The sequence below is a fragment of the Citrus sinensis genome, chromosome 2 (genome assembly GCF_022201045.2).
Source record: "Citrus sinensis cultivar Valencia sweet orange chromosome 2, DVS_A1.0, whole genome shotgun sequence".
Taxonomy (NCBI): domain Eukaryota; kingdom Viridiplantae; phylum Streptophyta; class Magnoliopsida; order Sapindales; family Rutaceae; genus Citrus; species Citrus sinensis.
The window spans coordinates 7,934,831-7,947,491 of NC_068557.1; the positions used below are offsets into that span (position 1 = coordinate 7,934,831).

The 12,661-nt window shown below is 37.2% G+C and overlaps 2 protein-coding genes across 2 annotated transcripts; one reads left to right on the forward strand and one right to left on the reverse strand.

Moving 5' to 3' along the window:
- The first annotated feature begins 1,110 nt into the window (after positions 1-1,110).
- Positions 1,111-2,153, forward strand: LOC102611730 (uncharacterized). Its single transcript, XM_006468876.4, has one exon. It carries the CDS (start codon positions 1,247-1,249, stop codon positions 1,865-1,867), a length of 621 nt encoding a protein of 206 aa, XP_006468939.2. The 5' UTR covers positions 1,111-1,246; the 3' UTR covers positions 1,868-2,153.
- Positions 2,154-2,167: 14 nt separating this feature from the next.
- Positions 2,168-12,172, reverse strand: LOC102612526 (uncharacterized). The gene is made up of 17 exons (XM_052434875.1): positions 11,840-12,172; positions 11,377-11,646; positions 10,812-10,899; positions 10,665-10,726; positions 10,420-10,505; positions 10,227-10,300; positions 10,020-10,122; positions 9,797-9,922; positions 9,599-9,698; positions 9,351-9,470; positions 8,846-8,936; positions 8,702-8,771; positions 8,494-8,590; positions 8,183-8,407; positions 5,701-7,877; positions 5,533-5,536; positions 2,168-5,356 (listed from the first exon to the last, which is right to left on the reverse strand). Exons 2-17 carry the CDS (start codon positions 11,467-11,469, stop codon positions 4,346-4,348), a joined length of 4,527 nt encoding a protein of 1,508 aa, XP_052290835.1. The 5' UTR covers positions 11,470-11,646; positions 11,840-12,172; the 3' UTR covers positions 2,168-4,345.
- Positions 12,173-12,661: the final 489 nt, after the last annotated feature.

Sequence of the window (12,661 nt, forward strand, 5' to 3'; positions counted from 1 at the left end):
TCCGTTTGGTAGAATTTTTGTAGAAATTGTTTTCATTTGCGAATTGCTTCCAATCGAAGGCAATAATACACCATACTTTTCTTCCCCCCCCCCCCCCCCCCCCCCCCAACAACAAAAAAAACTTAATTTAATTTGTAGAAATTACATTTTTTAAATAAAATGTTAGCTATCTAGAAAGCATAATTGAAAACATATTTTCTTTAACTAATTTTTTAAAATATTTTTGTCATGTCCTCAACACATTAGAAAAAGAAAAATGGCTTTTTAATTTTAAAATTGATAAAACCTTCAACCACCACGCAATTCAATTTAATTCAAAATGTTAATTTCGTCTTTAATATTATTATCCGGCGTTAATTTATTCATCAGCTTGAATTTTGGGTCAAATGGTTTCTTTTAGGCAAAAAATAATAATTGAATTAACTATTTTATTTATTACATTAGTAATAAATTCATAAACTGTAATAATTAATCATTTTTCTTAATGAGAAAATCAAGCCAAAAAAAAAAATCTCTAATTCAACCAAAGTCAGATATCATATAACATATAAAATATTATGCCACATGAAAAGTAAATATACTTACTTATAGACATAATACCATCCAAATCAATTCTTAAAGAGGGCAGCAGCCATTAAGCCACTCGATCTATTTGAACAAATCTTTCATATTTCATTTTGTTTATTTATTTTCACATAATAAGACACACGCTCTTCGATCAGCCAGTTCATACTGTGATCCGTTGAAAAAACATTATTACATTTTCTCCCTCCGACCAGAAACAGTCCCCACTTCTTTTAAATAACCCAAAATCTATGGTTTTCAAGACATAATAAACACTTTCTCTGCTTTCGTTTTCTCATTTTGCTTGTCACATAAACGCGGGGGAGCGGTTGTTGGGTCCATTTGAATATACAGACAGGTACTTGTTTTCTTCCCCAATATTGCCTTTATTAATTAGGTCCTCCTTTCCACTCTTCTTCCAACAAATTAATATATTATTATTGTTTTTTAATTTCCATTAAAACACTTTTTAATAAAAAAATTAACCCTTAGCCCCATCACCTCCCCCAGCTCCCTATATATTTCTTGTCATTCTCCTACCTTGTTTTCTCACAAGGGTTTTCTTTTCTCTTCTGCGAGGTCATTTCAAAACCTCGCAGAAAAATAAGAAAACCCTAGCTTCATATTCCTGTAATAATAATAAAAAAAAAGAGAATATTATTGTTGTTGTTTTTTCCTAATAATGGAGGTACATTCTAATGTAAACTCAGTCATAGCCAAGAGGCTATGGAATGTTGTGAGGATCACTTTCTTTATGGTAAGAAAGGGACTGGTGTCAAAGAGAAAGTTGTTAATGGACATGAATTTGATGATGAAGAGAGGCAAGTTGCTTAGAAAATCTTTGAGCAATCTCATGTCTCACCACCACCACCACCACCACCACCATTCTAAGCACGTGACACGTGGCAGCTTCGGCATACAGGAGTATGAGTTCTCTTGCAGCAATAGCCCTAATCCTGTTTTTTTCCACGTGTCAAAGCGCAAACACCATTACTTTCCGTGCATCAACCCTCCTGAAGTCATTGAAGAGGAAGAAGAATATGAAGTGGAGCCCAAGGCAGTTGCCTTGGTGCCCAAGACACCCGAATACACATTCAACTTCCGATTTGACACCGCCGATTTAGCCCCCGGAGAGAAGCGGAGTAGCCCACTTCGCTCTCCGTTCTCTGTGAGGGTGTCTAATTATTCATCGGAAGATGAGAATGATACCGGAAACCAGCATGTTGATGATGATGCTGAGGAGTTCATTAGAAGGTTTTATGAGCAATTAAGGAGTCAAAGGCGTATGCAGCTATTGCAGTGACCAATTACAAGAGCATCACCATCATCTTCGCATTATCATCAAATATCCATGCTGTGTTTGCCATTGTTGCCAGCTTGGACAATCTTGAATCATTTTCAATGTGAAGATGGATATTGTTTTGTGCTCTATTATCTGCATTATGTAAATTTATTTTCTGAATATTTCCATATTTTTTAAAAATATTTTCTTTAAAAATTTTATGCTTAAAAGTTTTTCTATTGGATTGTGAAACATTGGTTTGTGATAAGGAATAATACTGATTGAATAATATGATAATGTTGATATATCGTATATGTATAGTAGGGTTCTTTTTTTTTTTTTTTTTTTGCTTTCTTTTTTCGCTTGATGGTGTGGTAAGGCATCAGCCTGATGTTTGGTTTGAATGTGTTTGATGTTGGTGGACGGTGGGCTTTTGAAATGATATTTGCTTCTGCTTTTGCTTTTTTCCTTTGTAAGGCCAACTATTGCCCATAATTTCATCCACTCCACTTTCACTTTATATGATAACATCACGCCCCTCTTCCAACATTAGGGAAAAAAAAGAACAAAAAGAAAACTCACATGCCAATTGCTATGCTTTTTCACTTTAGGCTGCTTTTGAACTATTGACTATGTTTATGATATAACAATTAGGCATGTGTAAATTACAGCTCAATGGCCGCTCTGAATTGGGTAGTAAGAAGGCACTAAAATAAATATGCCATAGCTTTATGGAAATTGTTTGCTTTGAAGTGGATTAGTTACATTGCAGACGCAATGGCCTTTTCTTTTGCTTGAAATTGAAGGAGGGAATGACTTGATTAAGAAGAGCAGACTTGGATGGTAGCAGCAAGAATAATTGTTTATGTTTGCAAGCTATTGTAACCATAACCAAATAGAATTAGAGATGAAGACGAACCTAGCAACATGGAAAGCAATTTTCTTTTCTAAAAATTGGCAACAAGGTGACCATCAAGTCTAGGTGCTTTTTTTTATTCCAATTAGTTACAAGTACACAATTTGAAGCCCTCCAATTTTGTAAAATTCAAAAAAAAAAAAAAAAAAGAGGAAAAAGCAGATCTAGAAAATGGGTTCCACTACAAATATTTTTATTTCCATGTCCAATACATTCCAAGTCCCAGCCCCACGTCGGGGTAGCAAAAGAGAACCACGAGAATCTATGAATTTGTTTATAAGTACAGTACACCTGTGCCCCAACATGAGCTGGTGTCTAAAACATTATGTTTAAAGAAAAGTGAAGACCCAATGGTGAGCCATGTTTGTTATGGATTTTTTTAGCTTTATTTTATATTTGTGAGGTGAGCCAGTTTTGTTATGCCTTCTTATTTGATTTTTCAGCTTTATTATATACATATAATATATGATTACTTCTATCTCTTGGTTGGCTTATAGGGATCCAGAATCCAAAGTTGGTGCAATGTCAATTTTCCAACAACCAAGTCTTGAGGTTTAAGCCTTCTATGTTTGGATCATAATACCTTTTCTATGCGTATATTTCAGGAGTTCGATTATATTTTTAAGCACCTATAAGCAGTGGTGGAACCGAGGGCCTGAGATGGCCCTGGCCAGAAAATATAAGCAATGAAATTAGGAAAAAAAAAAAAGGTTCTATGGATATTTTACATTTGGCCTCTTTAAATATAAATTTGTTTTGCTAAAGTCATTCAATTTTATAGTTTCTGCATTATGGTACTTATTGTAATACCGTTGGCTCCCTCAATTTTACCAATTTTATGTTGTAGCCAACTTAAATTTATGACTTCGACATTTTGGCTCCCCGCAAAGGCTCAAACCAATGTCCCCTATGTCGGCCTCTGCCTCCTCCAAGTCCAAGGCAACTCTCTTGAGGCATTACAAAGTTAGTTTACGTAAATATTATGTTAAGATGGTAATATGTACACCACATGAAAAGCTTAATGTAACCTTTATTTTATGTTACTGACATTTAAATCACTATAAAACAAAAAAAAAATAAAATTGAGCAATGGTTCCGAGTAATGATAGTTGTATTAGAGTTTTACAAAGGGTTTTCAGTCAACTTATTATTGATCATAATATATATGACACAAAAATAATAATTCAACCGTAAATTTCAACGCACGAATAAGAAATATTATATATAGCATCATGTTAGCTAATAAAAAAAGTTCCAATCAAAATTTGAAAGCTTCTAACACTATCAAAATTGGGTGGCGATGATTTGGTAAAGTCACAAACTTTTTTAAGCATGATTCATAAGCTGAAATTAATCATTGGTAGAACCTTCTTTTCCTTTCCTTTTTTTTTCTTATTATTAAAATTTCCACCGATAACAACAAAATATCGAAAAAGGAAGGGGATTTTTTTTGTTGGGGGGGGGGGGGGGGGGCCTTTATCTTAATAGAGGAGCTATATTATTGAAAACTCTAAAAATTAGGTAACAACAGCAAAACAACAGCTCAAAGCTCTAACAAATTGGTAAGTTTTAGCTCAAAGTTCTCACCTCCCACTCCAAGAAGATGAACGGCAATAATCACCATAAAGGTGGCCATTTGGTGACGTCTCTCCGTGGCCAAATGAATGTACATGTCCACCAGATTGACCCCAAGTCCCTGGCATGCTGTAACTATGATCACCCGTCTGAGATCCAGCATCTGGCCAAGGATTACTGAACCCATATGGATTTGCAGGAGCAGGGTAATACGCCCCATGTGCCATTGGTGATGGCGGAGGCGGTTGTTGCGGATAAAATGGCTGTGCTGGAGGTGGAGGTTGTGGTGGTGGTGGATAACAGGCATTTGGTGGGGGATAATAACTTTCTTGTGGTACATGTGGCGTTCCAGGTGATGCATATTGAACATCTTGTTGTGTGCAGTACGCTGGGTGCATTACTGTAGTCTCAATTTCCAGCCGCGGATAAAGAGATCCTCCTGGTGGTGAGCTATAAGCAGGATACTCTGCTTGCGGATACTGAATCTCATACCCTGGCCGCTGTGAATCATTAACTATTGAGAAGCCTGTGATCTGGGTGGTTCCTGGATAATCAGTGCCTATAGCTGAATTCATTCCATTTACCTTATAAGAAAAAGTCAATACCCCATTGGGTTTACCGTCGGGATTCCGGACTTCATAGTCAACAAATCTGACAACTCCATTGAACTCTGAGATAAGATCTTTGATTGGAACACGAACTTCACCAATGGTTTTGTCCCCAAACATCACTCCTTCGTGTTTCAATTCGAATTGAACGAATATGTGACTACCATCGTGAAATAGGATTCCCTTCAAATCAAATTGCATCCCATGATTCCATTCCGGATTCCCATTTCCCTCTTTGTCTGTAGGAGTCCTGTGTTTCTGCTTCTGCTCCAACGTTTTAGCAGGATCATCGCTGACTATCGAAACCAGAACATAGAGCGTGAGTTTCTGAAAGAAATTGAATGCTTTCAGATCCTTCCCAAACATTACTTTGATTTCTAAGGAGCTTGATTCCATCTTCTGATGTTGTTTCTAAATCCTGCATCAGATGAATACCCCCAATTAAGCAATCTCAATTCTCAACGAGGTATTGACCGGTGCAGTGTGGCTCTCGCCCGCAAAAGATGATTTTGGAGTAATCTGAATATTCCAGAAGTTTGATGTATGAAAAAAAAAATATTTAGATATTTACTTGGTTGGCCCCACACGGGCCTGATGTTTGAAAGCAGGCCAATAAGGCATTAAGCGCTGTGTAATTATCTAACACAGTCTTGCATCATCATTTGGCCAATTTGGGTAAATTACAAAACTAACAATAACCAACAAACGTTCAAAATCCAACCAACTTCAATCCCACGTACAGAAACCAAATTTACCAATAATCCCCACAAGAGCAAGTTCCATCCTTAAAATGGTGGAATCTATGAGCATCTCTCACTATGATTTCTCTGCCTGTAACCTTAGAGATGAACTTGGTAGCAGTGTGACAATCCCCACACACTCTGAGATTTTTCTTAATCCTAATCGCGCTCCCCGGTCCTGAATTTAGAAGCCCAAAAACGATGGCTAGCTTCTCACTGTGCACATACAGCATCTTCTCCTTTGTTTCTTCCTCCACATCATGCAATGCAAAGTTCAAATCTGGTGTGTAGCCCTCTCGCCGGATCCTGTCCATCAATTTCGCCAACTCTGAATAGGTGAGTTCTGTTTGAGGCTGTGATCTATCTCCAGCTACAAATGTATGGACTTTGTTTTTTATCTCTATAACTGTGTGGCCTGTAATTTTTTTCACACCCCTCCGCTTCATCAGAGCTCTAATCCTATTAGCCTCTATTCTTTTACCAGATGACGCATATATATTGGACAAGATCACATATCGACCGGGGTTCTCTGCATCCAGATCAAACAAGGCCTTTGCTGCCATTTCAGCCAGTTCTACATTTGAATGAATTCTACAGGCTCCTAACAGTGAGCCCCAGACACCAGCATCTGGCCTTATTGGCATCCTTTCAATGAATTCCCGGGCTTCATTTAGTTTTCCAGCTCTACCTAACATATCGACCATACATGCATAATGCTCAGGCCTTGGTGCGACCCCAAAATCTCTTAACATGGAGTTAAAACACTCCCATCCTTCGTCAATCAAGCCAGCATGGCTGCAGGCTGACAATACTGACACGAATGTGATATGGTCTGGCTTTATTAAAGCCTTCATCTGATCAAAGAGGAAGAGTGCTTCTCTACCATGGCCATGCATTCCATAACCCGAAATCATGGTGCTCCATGAGATCACATTTTTTTGCTTCATCCTATCAAAAACCTTTCTTGCATGCATCAAGCTTCCGCATTTCACATATAGATCAACTACAGCAGTATCTAATGCTAATTGATTCCCTAAGAAACAATGAATTATGATTCCATGAACTGTACGTGCTTGCTGAAAAGATGCTAAACTTGAACAAGCTCGGATCACACCAAGAAATGTTACAGAATCAGGGAGGACCCTTCGCAATATCATCTGTCTATATACCTCCAATGCTTCAAGAGGCAAATCAGCCTGAGCATAAGCCTCAATCATAGATGTCCAAGACACTAAATCCTTGTTCAAAATCCCCTCAAAGAATCTTCTCGCCATATCCATTCTCCCACATCGCGCGTACATCACCATTGCAGCATTTTGTAAAGACTGATCAAGATCAAGTCCATTATCTACAACAACTCTACAAACATCATCAGCCTCACTAACTTTACGAACGCACGCCATCGCATTCAAAATAACAACCCTGTTGGGTCTAATCCCCTCATCCATCATCCGCTTAAATAACAACAATCCTTCCTCATAACAACCATTCTGTGCATAAGCACCAGTCAACGAGCTCCATGTAACCACATTTCTCTCAGGCATTTCATCAAACAATTGTCGACAAACATCAACACGCCCACACTTTCCATACATGGCAATAAGAGAATTCCCCACAAAAACATCAGACCAATACCCAGAGTCCACAACATCTTTATGAACCTTAACACCAAATTCAATATCCCGTAAGTATCCACAGGCCTTGAGAACAAAAGGGAACGTGAATTTATCAGGATTAATATCTAGTTCACGCATTTGGGCGTACAATTGCAAAGAACGATCAAACTGGCGGTTATCGACAAAGGCCCGGATCATGACGTTCCAGAGGAAGAGATCGCAAGAGTCGGAGACGGAAGAGAAGAGCGAGAAAGCGTGGGAGATGGAACCGAGAGAGGCGTACTGGGAGACGAGGTTGGTGACGAGAAAGAGGTCGTGATGATGGTAAAAGCGAGACCTTAACGTGAAAGCGTGAAGGGTCTTCAAGGATTGGAGGGTTTGGCATTGCTTGATTGATGAAATGCATGTCTCTGGGTCGAAGAATTCCGTCTGCTGCTGCGGTGATGATGCTGAGAAGAAGAGACGCCACTGCTGGCGCAAATGGCAGAACTTGGTCAGCTTCTGCTGCATGACCATTTGCGTCACCACAACACGCGCCATCGTAATAAAATAAAATGTTTGAACTGCAATTTTTCTATTTCTTTTTTCTTTTTTTCAAATTTACGAATCTGTATATAACACGAGATTAGAGTGAATGTTTGTGTGGAAAGATTTATTTATTTATTTTTAATTTCAAATAAATCAGCAAAATATTAAAAACAAAAAAAATACCTTTACTTGGAATAAGGTGAAAAAGAATATATTTATATATACAATGGTGATGGTGTATAGCGTGTGATAATTTTTTGAATCTACAACAGAGTGATGAACAAACAATTAAAAAAAAAAAAAAAAGAATCATGCCTGCAAATATTTTCAGTACTCATTGACAACCCCTATCAAGGGCTTGGGGGGAGCCCTGCGCTCGTTTCTAATAATTTTGCCCCGTCTTCATCTATTGAAATGCCACTCCAATCGGAACCAGAATTTTTCACGTTGAAAAGCTTAGCCCTGTCAAACCTGTTTCCTCTAAAACCATTTATCTTTGACGATACCATAGGCATAACAAGAACTGCGGATGCATTGATTGAGTCCTCTCCGAGGCCTAATGACATTGAACAAGCAGTCTGCAAGAAAACAAAAGTCCGCACTGTTAGCTATTTGATTCGACAAAGCTAATCATTCTCAACAGCTTTGTTCATTGAAGAAGCACCTTTGCCTTGGCCATCATATCTGAAATCTTCATCGACATTCCTTGCACAAATGGTTTTGGCTCTTTACTTTGTGCATCCTCAGATGGCAGGATCAATCTGTTGTAAGACACGTCATTGACAGAAAGAGATGAAAATAGCATGGTTAGATGTTATTATAGCAATGGTCAGTCTTAAGAAGTTTTAACAACATGATCGAATGTACTGTACCTGTCCACTTCAGTTGAAATACTTGAAGACATTACCGAAACTAAAGATGAATCGTCTTTAACCTCACCACCTGAAAATTTAAAGAATAAGTTCTTGTCCATATCTCTGATATGATTGATCTTAAAAGAGATGACATCAAAATACCTTTAGACTCATCAGGCGCAAGCAAAGAAATCCCTATGAACACAGATGCCGTTCCTAGTATGAACATCGTTGCCCTCAATGCATCGAATACCTGTTTTTAGGAACAATGAATCAGCACTCCCTACGATCTAAATTCATTGTTCATACCAGGCTTGAAGCAACCAGTTAAAAAAGCCGATAAGGCTACGAGCATCCAGGACACATAACATGTTATAACAAAACCAAGATAAATGACTTTCCTATTGTATTATATAATACAAGATATAATTGAGCTGAAACTGGCTTCAAACTAATTTGACTCACATTAGTTGCAAGGTTAATATAGTTAATTGTAAACCCATTCTGCCCAGTTCAGCCTCAATCCAAAATCTTAGTAGAATAGACTTAGGTATTTCTTTCTTGACCCAATACAAAATACAGGTACATGTATCACATTAGATCTAAAATTATTGAATCTAGAGCTCAATGTTGCACCAAATTTAAGAAAGGGAGATAGACAGAGCACCTGATACTCTTGAAAGTATACAAATCCTGTACAGATAGAGAAAGAAGTCCAAGCAATCTGAAACATAGGCACTATAAGGATTGCATCAAACAGCGACAGTCCTTCATTCAACCTTGCCATCTGCAAAAGTAGAAAGAGTGAATTCAATGGATGTCAGATTAACCCACTACAGCCATGAAATAGTGTCATTGGAACATATAACAAACCATGCAAAAAAATGATAGTTAGAGTTCTTTTATAATCTTTACCCAAAACCCAGCTGTGCTAAAAAACAACAGGAGCATCGAGTATGTGAACCAACTGTGCAACTGATACCCATTAGACATGGCCAACCTCAGGAGGTTAGAGCTGCAAAAATGAGAGAGTTGATGTTCAAACCAGATTACAACAGCAAAACATCCGGTTGCATCTCAAAGGGCAACAACATCAAGAGAGTTATAACTTACAGAGATTTTGCAAACAACACTGAGAATGATCCCACAGCACCTGAAACTATGGCATATGAAAAAGGAAGCAGCATACGCCAATATCTATTGTCCTGTCCAGAAACAGCAAGTAGATTCTCTCCTTTCCTGCATATAATACATGTTGATTATAAGAAAGATATATTATATGAATGAATATCTAGCTCCAGATCCTTAGTTAAATAAACAGAATCATGTAGCTCACCTGTAGATGTAGTGATATATAGCAACGATAAAGATCAAAATTAGACAGTAAACAAGGAATGTGATGTTGCTGTATTTTTCTGCCAACTGTTCCGGTGTGTAAACTGGAAGGAAAGAGATTAAACTAATTAACCATAAAGAAGAACAGTTGCAAATCAGCAAGCTAGTCATATTTGATCATAAAAAGTATCAAAAGCAAGTAAGGTACCAGGTGACTGGTGATTTCCAAAGGAAACTAGAAAAATGTTCCCAAGAACAATAAAGGCTGTTGCAACCAGTACCCTGCAACAGCAGCATTACTTCCAATTTTCATCCTTACTTTGACAAAACAATGTGAAAATAAAAAATATGACTTCCAATTTAGTTCTGAAAACTAGCTCATGGTTCAGATCTTAACATACTTGACAGTCACCATTTTGTTGAACACGAAGTAAGAAAATGCAATGTTGGAGACAAACTGAACAGAGCCAAGGGCCGCAAGAAGAGACTGCAAAAAGAAAGAGAGACCAAATTGATCAAATTAGGAAATAAGCATTGTTCATCAGTAGAAAAAATGTAATACAGATTAGAAATAAATAAAATTTAAAAAATCCTCTGTTCTGATTAAAGTGATGAAAAAAATGAAGGGTTTATTCATACTACTGACCTGAGCAGCATATCCAAAGGAAATGAAATTAAGGCAATTACCAAGAAGGAAAACTAGAATACCTGCATTAATAACGAATATAAAGCATGAGGAGTAACACTAGATCAAAACCTCACTATGAATCAATCACATGAGACATGAATATACCAACTCTCCAAGAATGATAGTGTACAATAGGCTTCAACGAATGTTTTCCATTTGTTCCATCACTATCTAGCGTAGAATGCTTTTCTCTCTGCAAACAATTCAGCCAGACTCAACAAAACTGGCAGCATGGTGTAAATATGTAAAAAAAGTGCCATCCTAAAATTATCTCTAGATTCCTTGTGCCTGAACCAAAAACATAGACCAGTAACAAATTACTCCAGGGTGAGGAAGGAAACTAAAATATGCTAATCTTTACACAAATCTCAAACAAAGGGACTGTGGAAGGCTAGTAGCAGAATTCAAACAAGTAATATGTCCAGTATAATTGATGCCTTTATCCAATCAAGGTAATTAAGAATTTTTTATTCAAGATAGAAGTTCATACTTTGGTTTTATTCTACAAACAAGCCCCTCAAGCAGCAATAAGTACCAATGCAACATTGCCAGAAATGGCATACATTTAATATCAAACATGTAAGGAACGTTTAAGATGCCGAACAAAATGATTGACCAAGCATAAAAAGGAAAAAAGGAAAATGTAAGAACATTCCCGGCATCCACACACCTCAATGTGACCCAATTTAAGAAGGTTAGTTCCAAAGTTGATGGCGATGCTACCAACGAGGTTGATGAACGCTCCAATGACCCACTCTCCCATGGCTTAACAACTGTAAAGCCGTGAAAGAGATCCGCACATACAGCTGAAATCTTCTAGAGCTTTCCTTCAATTATTCACCAATTCTCAAACAACCCAGATGCGCAATGCAAGAGAAAGGGTCACAAAACCCCACCTGATGGATTTCCCCAGCACAAATTGATCACAAATTGTTCATACCTTACATAAGGAAAGTGGAAAAAAAAAAGTCAAAATCTCATTAAAAAAACAGTGGATCTAAACGACCCAGATTCAGAAACTAATTAATGAACCCCAAAAAGAAGGAAAGAATCGAGCTTGAATCGTTAAAGTCAGACCAAATCACAAGAATGTTTAATGCCGGTCAAAAGGAAAACAAAAATCAAAACTTTACCTTGTGGAGCTTGTAAAGATGGAAACTTGAAAGCCTACAGAGGATCCAAAGATGAACACTTTTTCAAATTTGTCGGTATTTATTATAATGCAAGGTACGGGGTCTGAAGGAAAATGAAGAGAAAAATAGAGGGAATATTGACAACGATCGGGAAGAAGAAGAAGAAGAGAGAAGGAAAGAAAGGAGTTGTCTGGTCAATAACGAAGGCGTGATACTTCACCGACCACCATTACCTCCGTACTCAACTGCAGCCGGGGGGAAATGATCCTGTACGGGTGGGTCTAATTTAAGGAGAACTGCAGTCTTCTCGAAGGCATGGGTCCTAATGCCCTCCCTCTTACGGGAGTGTTATCTATGACTTGTCTGTGTCCACGTGTCGCCTCTGTAGTATTCCATCTCCTGAATTTTGGCTTTGGCCGGGATAGATAGATAGATTGATTGATTTATCATTATTTGTTTGTGCCAATTCATGGCTGTGTTATTTTTATTACTATTATTATTATTATTCTAAATTATTAATTAATTGTTTATTTTAGCAGTAAAAATTAAGGCCTTGAAGTATGCCGCGTTGTATAATAAGATCCTACCATTTTTTAAATCCACTATTTTGAGTGCGTTTAGAATTGAGATTGAATAATTGTACCTTAAAAGTTACAGTAGTAAAATATTTAATAAATATTATCTGTTATATCTTGAAAGATATGTTGATATGATTTTTCACTTATATAATAGAGAATCTAGTATATGTTTAATAATTTTATTAAAATTATTAATTAAAATTTATATTTATTATATATTATTAATTTTTATTTCATAGTTATA